Raw genomic sequence first — 17,995 nt, forward strand, 5'->3', positions numbered from 1 at the left:
GTGAAGAAACTTTGTTCTCTCTGGGTGCCGCATCAACTGACTGAAGAGCAGATGACACGACGTGTGACTTGGTGCCGGGAGATGTTAAAAAAGTTTGATAAGGGACAATCTCGGTATGTGAACAACATCGTGACAGGTGACGAAACTTGGCTGTACTATTACGATCTGCCGACCAAGGCTCAAAACAAAGTTTGGGTCTTTGATGATGACGACACACCCGTAATTGTCAGAAAATCCCGATCTGTAAAGAAGAAAATGATAGCTGTATTTTTCAAATCGAGTGGAATTGTGGAACGTGTCGTTTTGGACACGCAGAAGACAGTCACAGCTAAGTGGTATACTGAACAATGCCTGCCTAAAGTCATTGGATCTATGAAGAACCTGCGGCCAAAGTCATGAATGGACACCTGGTACCTCCATCACGATAATGCTCCAGCTCACCGCGCCAAAGCCTGCACCGAATATTTGACCACGACAGGACTGAAACTTCTCGAGCACCCTCCCTACAATCCAGACCTTGCTCCCTGCAACTTTGCACTGTTCCCGCATGTGAAAATGAAGCTGAAAGGGAGGCGGTTTTCCAATGATGAGGACCTTCTACGGGCTTGGGACAACGAGTGTGCTTTACTCCCTAGTGAAACTTGGCAGAACTGGTTTAAAGATTGGTTTCGGAGGGTGGAGAGGTGTATTGAATGTAGAGGAAATTACTTTGAAAAAATTAAATAAACAAAGCTGTATCGCAAAACTTTCCTAGTACCCTTTGTATATTTCTTACCTTATTAGCTTCTGAAGTATCTGTAGCAACATCATTGTCACCACTTCTTGGCTGTTTTGTTCTGAAAACCCAATGATAAAATATGTTTTTCTCTTTTTAAAAACACGATAATAATGCAATGTGCAATATAAAAAATAGAAGAATTTAAAACAACCAAGTTGACATGAAAGCACCAATTATGAAGCAGAATAAAGCATGCAACAGACTGGTTATATAACGCATATTTACTACCACCTCCATATTTGCACCTCTAGGCCAAATAGACAATTTGAGAATTTGTCTATTTTGTGTGAGAATTTTTCTATTTAATTTGTGCTGTAAGAAGCACGAATTAAGAGCTAATGGGATTACAGTTCAGCAGTTGAGTAGTACTGAGATGTATTAATACATACTGAGAAGTCGCATTAGTCAGCTGCTTTCTGTGTGCCCATAGCCAGTGAAAAAATCAAGGTATATTCCTGATGGGAACAATAAGTAAGAATGCCACCTGCATCACAGGTGTAACCACCTTAACAAAATAAAGAGTAGTAGGATTCATTTGTATTTCCGACTTCAAATTAAGTAGTAAGGTCTCTACACAAAAAATAATTTCATTTAAAAATTGCTGCGACCCTTTTAATTTATCCTGTGACCCCCAGAAGGTTGCACCCTACAGTTTGCACACCACTGGATTAGCTAATAGGAACTTGTCATTTTAGAGTAAATAAAACCAGCTAATGAGTTGGACAGACACAATCTCACACCAGTTCAAAGTTGCTTTGGACATAGTAATAGTGTTTTGTGGAAGGCGCCACCGGTGGTTTCCCACATCTGCGCCATGGGACTTAGTGAAGAATTTACAGAATCTCTGTAAAAGCCAGAAAAAGTGTGGTGTCTGGTTTGTGACAGAGTTGTGCTGTGTTCTGTTGTTCTGTCTCTGGCTGCTTAGCCGCAAGGCCCCTAAGGGAACCCCGCCACCACCACCACTGGGAGGTGAGCCAGGCTGCCCATTATACTCTGGCTGGCCTCCGCCAGGGTTGCCTGAGCTTCCTGACGGAGCCAAAAAAAAAAATAAAAAAAAAAAAAAATAAAAATAAAAAAAAAAAAATAAAATAATAATAATAAAAAATAAAATATAAAATAAATAAAAATAAAAAGTAATATAAGTAAATAAATAAATAAAAAGAAATAAAAAATAAAAAAAAATAATAAAATAAAAAAAAAATTAAATAAAAAAAATAATAATAAAAATAAAAAAAAAAATAAATTAATTAAAAAAATTAAGTAAAATAAAGTAACAGATTAAAAAAAAAAAAAAAAAGGGAAGAGAGAGAGAGAGGAGCATAGAAAAAGAGAGGATTTGAGGGAGAATGAATTTGGGTGGGTTGACAGGGGAGAATAAATCCACCCTAATTTAGGCGAAGTATAGGAAAGAGTGTGGGTTTAAAAGTCACAGGGGACAGGTGCCCCTGTGTAATTGTCAATGGCATAGTGCCTGTAGATCCCGCACTGAGGTCAGTGCCAGCAATCCCGCACCTAGATCGGTGCCAGCAGTATATCCTACCCATTTCGGGTTTGCAATGACTTTTAAATCCCGCACTCCGAGGAGTGCCAGCATCCCGCACCTTGGATGGTGCCTGCAGTGGATCCTACCCTATTAGGGTTTGCATAATTATGTCTGCGTTTTTTCCGGGGGAATGGAGAGTTATCCCGCGCCGGTCCGGTTTAGTTCTTGGGCTCTGAGTTCTGCAATCTTAGCTCGCCTAAGTGCAAATGTTTCTTGCGCATAGGTGGTTAATGCCTTATAGGTATGTTCCTCGAGTAGCAGAGTGAATTCTTGATTGCGAGGGTTTCTCTGTATTGTGGTGAGGAATACATGAGGTGCCCCCAGGACTCCTCTTCGCCGCAGTGGCAACGTGGGTCATTCTCGATTCCCATGGCGGTCAGTTTTTGTTGGAAGGATCCATGGCCGGTGATGATAAAGGTCACATGGAGGCCAGGCGAAAACCAGGGTGGAGGTTCTGGGTGAGTTGAACTTATGGATGGAAGGAATCGTTTTGTGATGGCCCCTTTTGTTGTAGTGTCCCAGTCATGTTGCCATATCTCTTGTAGATGTTTGGTTATCCGTTGTCTTTCCTGCCTGGTGCCGTTTGTGGTGTCAAGTTGAAAATTTAGCAGTTGGGTTGGAACTCCCTTCCTTAAGTGATAAAAAAGCCCTCTTTTAACCACTTCTAAGTATAGTGGCTGACATCCAGTTAATACCTGCAGAGCAGGGGTGCTGACGGTGCGGCATGCCCTGAAAATTGAAAGTTGCTTTGGACAGTGAAAAGTTTAGTGTTTCACTAATTTATTATCTCATGAGTTTACTGGTGAACTCTGAACATAATGCATGTTGAGGTGCAATATAGCCAAAATTGCTTTTGTGCTAAAAATTTCAAACAAACCAAACCAACCAATGCATGTTGAATGCAGAGGCCAGAATGAAGTCAGAATTGGGAAAGCAGTTGCCACTAAATAAAGGGTTCCTTGGCTTTTTCTCTGTAAAAGGAAAAAAAAATTAAAAATATTGTTTATATTTAAATGTTAAAATAAAAGTACTGTTTATATCAGTCCAACTGATAAATGTTGAAAATTTTCTGTTTACATGGAAGTCATGTTAACAGAAATATGTCAGTCTAATGACCGAGACAGTTTTGTCTAGTTAAATATAAGTATTTTTTGCAGACCACTTCAGAGTTCTGGCAGACATGGAAAGAGTTTGAGGTAAAACATGGGAATGAAGATACAGTACGAGAAATGTTGCGTATTAGGAGAAGTGTGCAAGCAACATATAACACACAAGTTAATTTCATGTCAGCACAAATGCTAAGTGCAGCAGTGGCTGCTGCAGGAGGATCACCAGGTAATTTTTTTTTTTTTTTTATAGAAAGTTTGTATTTGTTAATCTTGCTTTCATAAAATTGAACCATTTTTATATGCCAACTTTTTAGAATTTATTACATATTGCCTGGTCATGACTGGTAATATGTATACCAGAGAGGTTTTAGGAAATGTAGTAGCAACAAGGTATTTTACTTTTATCAATCATTATTAATTATGACCCTTCATGCTTCTTGAATAGACCGGGGTTTGAGCCCGTGACCACCAAATACGGAGGATGCGGAAAGGTCAGGGAATGACCACCGCATATCCCCGGAGCAATATGGCCTTAGTTGCTAATGCTCCTAAAAACCAAATAACAAACAAACAAACAAACAAACAAACAAACATATGACACTTCAGTGTAATTATTCTTCATCTGTGTAACCTTGCTGTGATAATCTGGAAATTCTATATACAGAGGGTTCTGTCAATATCTGCAATTCATGTAGGTTTGTTTTCAAAACAACTGCTCCGTTCAATTGCTTTTATTTTGGGGAAACAGATGAAAGTTGGATGTACTGGAATATATTAGAATCCCAGTATTTGATGAAATACAGTGCATAAAATTTAAATATCAAAGTTAAAGTCTGTTATTTTATAGTATACAGTTGAACTTGGTTATATCAAGCATCAAGGGACCGACAAAATTTCCTTGTTATAAACATTCGCTATATCAGTGATAGCGGAGATGGATCAAATCTACCTCCTATTTTTTTAAATTCTCAATAACTTTATAAAAAGATAGATTCAAAAAACAAAAGAAATATTAGCGAGAAAAAAATAATATAAGTATATGCCTATATAAGTATTATTTGTATTAATATGCTTTTGTATACACTTAATACTAAACACAATTTGTTTCTCTATAATTAAAAAGAATACTATTAAATAATAAACACAATTTCAGTTAGTCTTTATTTATGAATCTTAAAATTGATGTTTGTTTTAAAGATTTCATTTTGACATTTCTTAAGTTTCTCCTTAAAATACTCATCGTATTAAAAGTCTCATTACCTGCCTCAGTTCCTTCAAAAAAAAAATTGACTTATGTGTCCATTGCACCTTGAGCTTGCAAGATTGTCAGCACTGTTTTTGATTCACTTTCAATTGTTGTCATCATATCATCATTACAATCATCGTTATCGTCTTTGTTTAGCACAGCCTCTAAAATATTACTCTCTGTAGGAAGACCATTAATTAAAAAGTTGTCATCGACTCTTACAAATTCATTGATGTTATCTGTATTAAAACTTACAACATTGTTACATAGCAACCATTCGGTTAATGATAAGTTTTCTTTGTTTCCATCTTCTTCATCTACAATTGAAATTTTATTTGAATTTAATTTCGATTTCTTGAAGAAAATCGATATCGTTGTCGAAGTAACATTCCATATATCATTCAATAAATTTATAGCATCCAATATCGATATAGACTTGGTAAGTTTCTGTTCTCTTTCTGTTTATAAAATCCTTTCAAACTCTTGATTACACCTATGTCCATTAGTTGTAAAATTCATGTCGCATTGGGAGGTAGAAACACTAGCTTAATGTTGGACAAATTTTGAATCTGGGGATGTGTGGGACAGTTATCAATTAACAATAAAATATTTTTTTTCTTTTTGAATAGCTCCTTATTCCAATCATTTACATATTTCCGAAAAATATTCAGTCATCCAAGCTTTCTTGTTTTCGGTGTAACCCACAGGAAGTTTCCTTACGTTTTTGAAACATTGAGATTTTAACAATTTTTGAATAAAAAACAGTTTTTTTTATTTATTTTTATTTTTTTTTATTAGTTCCTGTCATATTTGCACATATGAGCACCATCAAGTGAGCCTTTGATTTTTTTAACCAATACCCTTTGAATTTAAATGTATGTCAGGCGTCAAATTATAAAAAAGTCCTGTTTTGTCGGCATTGTAGATGTCTTCATCATTGAAATCTTTCCTGATTTTTGCCCAAACATGGTCAATCCATTCATTTGCCATTATTGGATCTGCAGATCAAGATTCTCCACTAATTTTATAGTATAAACAATGTTATGTCAGATTTTAAATTGATCCAGCTAACTGTTGTTACACACAAAATCGTTGCATCCGAATTGTTTAGCCAATTTTTCTGCTTCAGCCTTCAAGATCGGACTATTTATTGAAAATCCAGCACTTCTTTGTATGCTGTCCCATTGAAGCAATGCTTCATCAATGTTTGTAACAACACACTTTCTAAAATTTTTTTTTTTTTTCTGTTATGTTCTTTTCCATTTTCTGTTATGTTCTTTTCCAGTGCTGATATGTAAACATCTTTATTCTTCCACAATGTCAATACACTTGAAGAGGACAAAGAAAACTTTTTACACTTTTCAACCTTTATTGCACCACATTCTAACTCACGAATAATTTTGAATTTTTTGCGAATCGAGAGAGACTTTATTTTGTTAGTAGACATGTTAGTAGACAAGGTTCATTTCGAACTGATTTTAATTTAAAATGATAAAGTGATCTGCATTCAAAGTTCTTAGAAGTCTGAAATGCATACAAACTTCTTAGAAGTCCCGAAATGCAAGCAAAGTTCTTAGAAGTCCCGAAATAAATTTATAGTTCTGAGAATACAAGACAATCTGCAAATAGGGTAATGCGACAAGTGGAATGCCAATGCACTATTGTATAGCCAGCCCCCCGTCCCCGGAAGAACAAGGTCATAAACCGGCCGCTAATCTGTTGCCCTTTTCATTTTTGTCTATTCTAAATATTGGGATTTTTCGACTACCCGAGCAATTAAGAATGTTTGCATAGTTACCAAAATTTGTTCGGTATATCCGCTTCGGTGTATATACACTTGTTATAACAGTGAGCGATTGTATGGGAATACGCGTAAATTAAAATCATTGTGGCATTACAGCCATGATTTCATTATTTCTGTGCTTGTATTTTAGAACCAAATGTAATACCAAACCCTTGTTATATGGTTATTACAAGTGTAGTGGATTCGTAATTGAAAGTGTAGTGGATTCGTAATTGAAAGTGTAGTAAAAGCATAGTGGATTTGTGTAGTAGAAACTTACTGGATTCTCCATTTTGCCTCAGAAGTAGTTTGACAAGTGTTGCCCAACAACATCCTTCATCGTAATGCAAGGTAGTGAAAAATCTGATAATTGTCTCTGCTTTCTACAGGGATGGGGGTACACTTAAATACAAAGGGTGCAAGAATATTTGCTGATATCAAGGCAGTGTTAGGTGCATTAGAAAACTGATAGCTTGGGGGGGGGATATGCAGACTAAAAGATTAACAGTGGCCGCAGGCAGAAACAAAAGTGATCTTTGCACTACTTCTATTAGAATGAACAGCAGCCTGAAAAGCAAGGTGCTGAAGATTTCCAGGACTGCTGGGAGTCTGATGAGTTTGAAGTGCTGGTCAAGACAGCAAAGGCAGATATTGTTGGGATATCAGATGTGGTGTCACACAGATATAAGCAGTGCAGAATTGGAATTTGGGAAGTACAATGTGTACAGAAAGGATAGACAGGAAGGGAGGAGAAGTAATGCTGTTAGTTAAGAAACACAAAATCTAAGGAAGAACATTCAATTGACATTGGTGGACAATGTAATGTTGAGTCAGTTTGGTATGACATAAGCACTGGGAAAGGGAAAATGAGAGTAGGTGTGTGTTATAGGTCTAATAAATCTGATGAGTATAATGATGAGTTGTGCAGAGAAATAGAGTACGCCAGTAAATCCAAATGTCTTATAATGGAGGATTTTAACTTTCCAGATATTGACTGGAACTTGTGGGTTGGTCACTCACACACTAGCAAGACTTTTGTGGATTTATTGGATGACAGTTTTTTACAGCAACCTGTTTGAGAGGAAACCAGGAGTAATACTGTTGATTTGATAATCAGCAGTGATTATTCATGCATTATGAATTTCTTAAGTAAGACTAAATGCAAATGGGCATAATATTTTTAAGAGTTATAATTATCTAAATAATACAGGTGGAAAAACATGGTGGTGGGCCCACCAATAATAATTACCAATAGTATTCTCTATTAGTGAAGCATTACTTATTTGAGGTAGTGCCATATATGGTTACTCGTTGTGAAGGATGACCACAATATGAGATACAGTTGAAATGATGCCCTTTACACTACTGTCGTAGTTTTTCTTTAAAGAGTTCTCTATGGTGTTTTTACACCGATATTATATAGATAATTATAACTCTTAAGAATATTATGCCCAGTTGCATTTTGTCCTCCTTAAACATTATCACATACACCTCTTGGCATCTCTCATATTGTGAGATTATCTTCACAACTGGGTTGTTATATTTGCAATACCAGAGTGCCTGCCCACCCACAAAGGTCAACAAGCCTTGACACTGTGCCATCTGGGTAGTGGTGCTCATTTGAGAATAAGTAACAATAGTTTTCTCTATTAGTGAAGTGTTATTTATTTGAGGTAGTGCAATACACGGTAGCTCTTTGTGGACGATGAGTACAATATTAGATACGGTTGAAATGATGCCCTCTACACTACTTTCGTAGTTTTTTTTTTAAGAGTTGTCTATGGTGTTTTTACATCGATATTATATAGATTAAGAATTTGCAGATAAAGGAACCACTGAGTGATAGTGATCACAATATACTGATGTGGGATTTACTCGATGTAACTACCATCAAGGGTAAAGAAAAGGGCTTTTGCTTTCGTTAAGGAAACTATCATGTTACCATGGTGGTCTCAGACGGTTTTTAAATTCTATAGAGTGGGATAAACTGATGATGTTACCAATGGTGAATTCTAAATGGGAAGCCTTCAGGGACTTAATCTTGGAGGCTACTAGGCTACCAACTAAGACATACTGTTCAAGGTTTAGGCCTAAATGGATGTCAGATGAATTAATGAGGCTTGTGACAGAGAAAAAAAATGTATGGAATGCATATAAATTATCAGGCGACACAGAAGCCTATGGCACATATAAAATAGTCTGTAATCAAGTCACAAAGGAGGTTAGGCAGGCGAAGGCAGATTATGAAAAACAGCAAAGAGTCCTTTACTTATGTGAACTCCAGAAGGAAAGGGATAAATCAGATTGGACCACTTATCATAGATGGGTTGACTATTGATGATCATGTTCAGGGTATCTGATAAACAGAATGAGTATTTTGCATTTACATTCACACATGAGAAGTTATTCAAGGAGGGGAATGACAGAAGTTTATCAAACTCTAACAGGGAGCTAAGTGGTTTTGTAATAACTGAGAGCAAAGTGGAGAAATGGTTGAAGTTAAACATAAGGAAAACACCTGGGGTGGACAGGATCGATCCGGTTATATTAAAGGAGGTAGCAAAAGAAATAAGCAAACCCTTAGCCATAATTATAAGAGCTTCTTGAACTTAGGGGAGGGCCCCATGGACTGGAGATATGCAAATGTATCACCAATTCACAAAGAGGGTTCAAAAGATGACACAAGTACTATAGATCTGTTAATTTAACTTGTGTTCCAGGGAAAATAATGAAGTCACTGGTTAAAGAAGCATTGCATGATCATCTAGACAAGACTGCAGTAATAGTTAAGACACAGCATGGATTTGTTAAAGGGAGGTTTTGTCTGACCAATTTGATTGGATACTATGATGTGGTCACAAAGGAACTGGATGCAAAAAATAATTTTGATATCGTATACAGCAGGCCCCCTTTATAACGCAGTTCGCTTTACACTAATTTGCTATAACGCTGTTCTTATATTATAACCCGTATCTGACTATAACGCTGTCACAGATCACTATAATGCTCTTTTACAGATTGCACTTTTGGCATATTTAACGAAATCGTTTTTCATTTGGAGTCGATAGCTTGAAAATGAATAGCAAAACAACATTAAAACATTTCCCACACCGACTTGAGAAATTTTCACATGCTCAGTGAAATTTTCTCGCACGCTAATTTAATTGCAGTACAGTGACTTTTTACGTAGTTCCGAGATCAACATTTTAATAAATTAACAAGTATATTGCTTGTAATATTTGTGTTATATGCATTTATTCGAAGTCTAGTCATCACTCAGTACAGTATTAGTATTAGTATTGGCCGCTTGGTACAAGAAAGCCTATGGCTTATGCTGCACCAGCCAAAAAAAAAAAAAAAAAAAAATCCGAACAAAGCAATGATAAAAACAAAAAAAAATAAAATAAATAATAATAATTAATAAAAAAAAAAAAAGGAAATTAAACCTATCATCCTTTGGGCTTCCCTTACCCGAAAGTACTATCCAGTTGACCTTTGAATTTCCCCAAACTGTCTGCTTCTATCACCCATGAAGGCAACTTATTCCAGTAATTTATAACTCGCTGGCTAAAATAAAACTTCTTGCAGTCCAATCTAAACATTTCCCCCTGTAACTTGAATTTATGTCCCCTAGTTCTAGCATCATTTATAATCTTGAAAATTTCGTCCTCATTCATTTTACTGATGCCCCTCAGAGCCTTAAACACCTCAATCAAATCTCCTCTAAGGTGTCTAGTTTCCAAACTCTGCAACCCACATATTTGAAGTCTTTCTTCATAAGGACGCCCTTTTGCCGATCTCACCAGGCGAGTTACCCGTCTTTGCACCCTTTCAAGAAGCTCGATGTCTTTCTTTAGGTGCGGTCTCCATACTTGAACACAGTATTCCAAGTGTGGTCTAACATAAGCCTTATATAATGGGATTATCACGTCCCTATCTCTACTTGCAAAAGTTTGATAGATCATCGATAGGACACCATGAGTCTTCCTTGCAACTTGTTTACAATGCTCAGAGAATTTCATGTCTGACCGTATCGTAACACCCAAGTCCTTTTCCTCCAGTACTGGGTTTAGTTGAACTCCACCAAGTGAATTAGTTATTTTGGGATTACTGTTTCCCAGGTGTAATACCTTACACTTTGTTGGATTAAAGCATAGCTGCCATTTTTCTGACCATTCCTGAAGTCTATCTAGGTCTCTTTGAAGAAGCTCAGCTTGACAGTGATCATTAACTAGAATCGTGCGTAACGGACAGTTTACTTGAACATTGTATCGTAATTAATGCAACCAACGCAATTACATTTTCGAAGAGGTAATAATGGCTGATAAGAATGAAAAAGCAATGTCTGGGTGCAGTACAAAGACTATAAATGTAAGAAAAAGACTGAATTCGAAAATTAAATTAGACGTTTTGAAGCGAATCGATTCCAGTCAACGACAAGCGGATGTGTGCCATAATTTAGGACTTGCAAGTTTTAACTGTAAGAACAATTATAAAAAAATAAAGAATTAATTTTAGCAGCGGGAAAGATAGTGTTTCCACTGCAAGCAACTAGGGCTAGCCGACTATTAGGATTGAAATGGAAAGACTTTAACTAATTTTATTGAAGATAATATCCAGTGCAGAATTCAGTTAAGTTAAATATTATAAAAGAAAGAGAGAGAGAGAGAGAGAGAGAGAGAGAGAGAGAGAGAGAGAGAGAGAGAGAGCACGATTAGCCAATATGATGATATGAAGAAAACTCACCTAAAAAAAAAAAAATATGTGAATCCATTTAAATCTGGTAAGGGCTGGTTGAATAGATTTAAAATCCAGGGAGAATCCACAAGTGCAGAAGGAGCCAAAACTTTCAAAAGAGAACTTGTTAAAATTATTGAAGAGGGGTATTATGTGTTATACTACTCAACAAGTTTTTAACATAGATGAAGCAGGACTTTTGTGGAAATGAATGCCTAAAAGAAGTTTCATATTGAAAGAAGCAAAAAACATGCCAGGTTTAAAAGCGGTGAAGGATCGGTTGACTTTATTGTTGGGTGGGAATGCTGCGGGGGATTTAAAATTAATACCCCTTTAAGTTTATTTGGAAGAGGGCCAAAGTTCAACTCAAAATTGACACATTTTTCATGATTAAATTCATCAATTTAGATCAATTAAATTCATGATTTTAATTGGAATTTTAAGTTTAATTTTGATACATAAATAGTTACAACATAATTATATACGTATGTAATGCAGAATATTTTATATGTACAAATATTTGAATATTAGATATTTTGACCGACATTTGTGTATCTTTTCACTACCGTTTATTATTGATTAGGAAATATCCTATGGCACTGACCGCAACTCACAAATACATATGCTACCTTATGGGAATGCGGCACTCGCTTAGTGCTGATTCACTTAGCGCTCTGTTTTTACGGAACGAATTATTAGTGTTAAGCGGGGGTCACCTGTACTTGGATTTCAGGAAAGCTTTAAATAATGTTGCACATGTAAGACTGCTGTACAAATTGGAGCAGTATGGCATTAAGGGTAAGTTGCTACAATGGATAAAGGGATGGTTGAGTGGGAGACAACAGAGAATGGTAATCAATGGACACTGTTCTTCGTGGATGAATGTTATTATATACACCCCAGGAAGGATGTAGAGTTGCTAGAACGAGTATAGAGAAGGGCAACAAGATTTGTGAGAGAAACAAAGGGGTGCACTTACGAAGAAAGGTTTAAGTTCTGCAAGTTGCAGCACCTGGAGACTAGGCACCTGCGAGGTGTATAAGGCCTTGAATGGTTTGAGCAGGCTCAGTGCTGACAGGATACTTCTGCTTGCTCAGATTAAGAACCTGAGGGGCATATATTCAAATTGAGGAAAGACAGTTGTAGAATAGATGTGCAGAAGTTTGCCTTTAGCCAGTGGGTAGTTGATTGCTAGAACAGACTTTCATTTGTCGTGGAAGTTGATAGCTTAAAGAAATTTAAGGCTGAACTAGACAAACATTTGGAGTGACTGAATGAGAAGGGGGGGTTTTTTTTTTTTTTTTTTTGGCTGTGTATAGGCTTGCTTTCTTGCATCATATGTGTCAACTAATGGTAATGCTTATATGTGAGATAGAAATGACACAATGATGCTACATGATGCTAACTCATTAACTAACATTGATTCCGTAGAGTAAGTAGTGAGCATGGGCATAAAACATTATGTCATAACTTTAGTTCTAGTTGTTCAAAATTATGAACGATGCTTATGAACTGGCTTATCAGCTTCCACTTTGCCTTGCTTCACCCATACATTGATTCAGTAGAGCAAGTAACGGACATGGGCATAAAACGTTACTAATCTGTTTTACTTCAATCCAACCACAACAATACAAATTAATCAACCCTTGGTGTGGCTCTGCTCTTCCAAGCCAAAGATTTTTTCACATAAAATAAAACACCTTTTGTGCATACAAGGTATGCACATACTTTTATTTTTTTAACACCAATGTCGAAAAGGAACACATTTCCTTTGAATTTGATGTTCAATCCATGAATATAAAATCCTTTTCATTATCATGTCAAATGACAGAAACAAGCTGTTTTCATACACATAGAACTTTTATGACTCTTTAAATTTTATCAGCAGTCTCTAATTGTATAAGCTGTTCACTCACTAATTTTGTCTTTTGTTTTTTTACTCATATCTTATATCTTCTCAATAAAAAAGCAAACATTTCTTCCCAGGTAGTAGCCTTCCATTTCTTTGAAGCTTTTTTATAACTCATATTTCAGGGTTCACAATTGAACAAAAAAAATGAAAAAATAAGCTTACACACAAACAACAAAATAAGCAAATTAAAATTTGAAGATAAACAGGGTGGAAATAATACTGACTTAGGTCAAAGTTTAATCTAACATTGTGAAGTATTTTCTAAACAACAATCACAGCTAGGAAAAAAGAGAACTCTTTCTATTTTTAATTACTATCTAACTTTATTATAAGTCACGTACATGTTTGAAAATCAAGTATGAATGTCTAATATTACATAAAACAAATTAAACAATTCATTAAAACTGAAACTGCTGAAAATTTGCACAATAATCATGTTAACATGATATTGTGCAATTCGAATTCACATAACTTGAGATACATAAATGAAATTTATCTTTTGCTAAACCCTTTATGGATTATCCCGAGATATCTTGTTTTTAGTTTAAAAAGTTTTGGAACTACACGAAATATCTCGGGATACAATAATAGCTGAAGCAAACAATAATACCTCCAAAATTAGGACTGAAACATATTTTCTCGGGAATTTATCTTTCTAATTTTGCATTAGCCAGGTAAGTCCCGAGATTTCTCAGGATTTTCTTACATCTGGCAGCAGACGATTGGCTTTCATTTTACTTATATTGTACAGCAATGTAAGAACAGTAGCGTGCATTCCTGTGCTGCCAGTAAGCAAAATATGATTTGCCATCCTAAATGCAGAATACTGAACCCACGAAAATAATTCACAAAAACAATATCAAAAATTATTTCGGCACCCTCTTGAACTGCCACCCGTAAGCGACGCTTATCTCACCTATCCACTTGGGGCGGCCGTATGTCAGAATGTAGTTAGTGTGCACTGCTTGTGCGTTCCACTTGTTTTTTTAAATTCATTTATATAATGAGTAATGAAGAGTTTTTCTGTTCCTTTCTTTCAGCTGAAGTGCTAATTTATTAAAAAAAAATCTGTATAATTTGCACACTTTTTGGAATACACGAGATAACTCGGGATAGCCCAAATGGGTTAATTACTCCCATGTATTTTCTACAGAAAAATTAATAAAAAACAATACAGTGAGTATTCGCATGATGCATACTTTTAATATGTAAAACAAAAAAAAATCGATCTGTTACGGCACATTTTCTGGGAAAAAATGTTCTGGGAGGGGTTAAGTGGTGAAAGTAAAGGCTAAATATAAAAATATTCTTTTCAACATGTACAGTTCAACAGACTTTCCAACACTAAAATAAGGAAATAACATCACTTTCAATTAGCGTCACTACAAGTGAGCATTCTGAAAGGGAAACTCTGCAGGTATGATGATCTCAGTGAGACTTGTAAAAACTATATTGAGCAAAAAACAAGGGTGAGATCTATTTCGAAGAACAGCAAATTCAATAGGGGATAAGTTAAAGAGCAATCTCTAGTTGCTGTGTAACGCATGCTATGTTGTTTACAATAAAAATGTTTGTTTAATGTTTCATGTCTTTTAGTAATTGATATCACCTTTCACTCAGTAAATATAAAAATAAGTTGAGGAGCAAGTGCTCCTACCTCAAAAAAATAGCCATCAATACCCAGGGTATTACACAGCAATTACTTCCTACCCCACTGTCATGGAAAGAGAATCTGGAACAGACAGGCAACACCTTTTGTTGAAGTTGCCCCCTTAACTGTTTTACTGTGAGATACTCTGGTGTATTGGGAGTTGACAGGCTACTGAGTGGGAAATGACACAGGAAAAGCTGTCCAATGCCATGAATAAATTTCTTTTGCCTCCAGTGGTAAAAACGAGATAAATACAAACATATTGCTTCCACAGCTAACATAGACAGTTTACACATATTTGCTAGCAATAAAACAGCACAATTAATAATATATATATATATATATATATATATATATCTATATTATTATTATTATTTTTTTTTTGAAATAGGTGTAAAACATGATATATTTTGAAAATTTAAATTTTTCATTAAAACTTAAAAAATACATAGTTCTACAATCATTAAGAAAAGAATAGATATTCACATTGTTCAAGCCGAAATCAAAAAATCCAAAACAGTTTGTACAAAGCAAAAAATGTTGGTCACCTGTCAGATGACCCACCACCAATTTTGCTCTGTTCTGTACATCACTACCACCACCAGGTTAAACCAACAAATTGCATCATAAAAAAATCTCAACCATGATGATAATGTTAATCATTAGTTAGGATATAAATCATTCTTTACTCAGTACAGGGTGAAGAATTGTATTCTCACGGTTCTCTGGTGGTCAGTAGTATTTTCACACATATTGAAAATATTGTGCATTGTGAAAATAATACTGTATAATATACACAATAATATCATGTTTCGACCACAGGTAGTATGTCGCATCAGTGACTTGACCTGTATTGAAAGCATTAGCATTAGTAGAGGCATACGATGTAAAAAGAAAGCAAGCTTATGCAGCATCACCCAAAAAAAAAAAGAAAAGAAACCCTCTCATTTCAACCCTCCATTCATTCAGCTCAGCCTTAAATTTTTTAGGCTATCAGTTTCCACAACAAGAGATGGAAGTCTATTCCAATAATCAACTACCTGCTGGCTAAAGGCAAATTTCCACACACCTATTCTACAACTGTCTTTTGTCAATTTGAATCTATACCCCCCCCCTCAGGTTCTTAATCTGAGCAAGAGAAAGAATCTCATCAGCATTCAGCATACTCAACCCATTCAAGGCCTCGATCAGATCACCTTGCAGATGCCTATTCTGCAACTTGCAGAACTGAAGCCTTTCTACGTAAGTGCACCCCTTTGTTCCTCTCACCAATCTTGTTGCCCTTCTCTGTACTCGTTCTAGCAACTCTACAACCTTCCGAAAATGAGATCTCCAGACCTGTATACAGTACACCTAATTCTGTTTTTGCACGAACTTTTTTTACACGAATTTGGTTTAACACGAATTCAAAATAAATATTTCATTCTCTTTTTACGCGAGTCATTTTGATTTAACACGATTTCTATGAATTTTTTTTTGCCTAAATTCTAAGAAAATTTTTTTTATTTGTGGCATATTAGTATCATTTCTATATTACACGCACCAATAGATTGGATAACAGCTAGTGTATGCGTTTTGAAACGCGTGCTTTTGCTTACCAATGTGTACGTCTAGGTATCTATGAATCGTCAACGTTTTTATTGAATTTGGTGCACATCTACGGTATTCGTGCATCGTATCGTCGGCAGACATGTAGTAGTAAGCTCTATTTCAAAGTGAAAGGATCTTTAGTGAAATTTGTGCACATATAAATTTATTAATTTTGCCTATAGTCAATAAATTGTAAGTTTACAAAATTTTCATACCTTTTTTTTATTAATTATAACTGAGATATTTTTCGGTAGCCCTTATATAATGTCGAATAATTCGCCTATTACCAAAATGAAAAGGAAAGCGATTTCTTTGGAACTTAAAATTCAAATTTTAGATCGTCTTGCAACTGGACAAGGGGCTACATCTGTAGGAAAGCATTTTGGTGTACATGAAGCTACCGTAAGAACTATTAAGAAAAATGAAGCTGCAATTAGGAAGTCGGTATGTTCTGGAACAAAAGTAAGTGTTAATTCATCATCATATACAAGAGATATTGTCAAGGAAAAAATGGAAAAGGCCCTGGTAATATGGATAGAAGATCAGTCACAAAAAAGAGTACCAGTAGATGGAAATGCCATCAAGCAAACAGCACTAAGAATTTACAGACAGATTAAAGAAAAGGAGCCAAGCACTTCATCTCAGTTAAACAGAAAGTATGAATTTTCTGCGAGTACAGGTTGGATGACAGGGTTTCTTAAAAGGAATGCTCTTCATAATATAAAAATTAAAGGTGAAACTGCATCTGCAGATGAATCGGCTGCTAAAGTATTCCCGCAGGAACTTGCAAAAATTATTGAAGATGGAGGATACACTCCTGATCAAGTGTGGAATGCAGAGGAAACTGGTTTCTTCTGGAAACGAATGCCGAACAGAACGTATGTAGCCAAATCGCAGAAAACTGCTGGTGGTTTTAAGGTAGCTAAGGATCGTGTGACCTTATTATTTTCCTCCAACGCTTCAGGAGATCGTATGTTGAAACCACTGCTGGTAAATCGAGCCCTAAACCCACGTTCAATGAAAGGTGTAGATATCAATAAACTGCCTGTTCACTGGATGGCAAACAAGAAGGCCTGGGTGACCACTACTATTTTTACAGAATGGTTCAACAAATGTTTCGTCCCAGAAGTCAGACGTTATATGAATTTGAAAGGTCTCGAATTTAAAGTTCTTCTGATTCTTGACAATGCACCCGGCCATCCTGTCTTGGAACACCCAAACGTACAAATTTTATTTCTGCCACCTAATACTACATCTTTGATACAACCGCTAGACCAAGGTATAATTGCGACAATTAAAACATACTACGTAAAACGAACATTCCAACACGTTTTGGACAAACTGAATGATGAAACACTAACAGTCATTGATGTGTGGAAGAAATTCTCAATTATGGATTGTATCAATCAAGTTGGATTAGCGTTAACTGAATTAAAACCATCAACTTTAAATGCGTGTTGGAAAGCGGTTTGGCCACAATGTGTCAAAAGCAAAGATCACATCATCCCTAATACGACCGAATTTCCCAACATCATTACAATGGCACACAAAATTGGTGGAGAAGGATTCGATGATCTATCGTTTGAAGATATTGATGAATTGTTAACCGACAAAGCCCTAAGCGAAGATGAAATATTAGAGGTTGT

The 17,995-nt window shown here is 35.8% G+C and overlaps 1 protein-coding gene across 2 annotated transcripts in view; it reads left to right on the forward strand.

Moving 5' to 3' along the window:
* The window catches only part of fand (Pre-mRNA-splicing factor SYF1 fand), a 385,689-nt gene that overhangs the window by 338,570 nt on the left and 29,124 nt on the right, over positions 1-17,995 (forward strand). For both annotated transcript variants that reach the window (XM_090368673.1, XM_090368674.1), the window contains one exon: positions 3,479-3,656. In XM_090368673.1, the coding sequence (XP_090224799.1) occupies positions 3,479-3,656 (178 nt within the window). The remainder of the gene's footprint in view (positions 1-3,478; positions 3,657-17,995) is intronic.

This window comes from Mastigoproctus giganteus, chromosome 2 (genome assembly GCF_048544385.1).
Source record: "Mastigoproctus giganteus isolate SK-2022 chromosome 2, ASM4854438v1, whole genome shotgun sequence".
NCBI lineage: Eukaryota > Metazoa > Arthropoda > Arachnida > Uropygi > Thelyphonidae > Mastigoproctus > Mastigoproctus giganteus.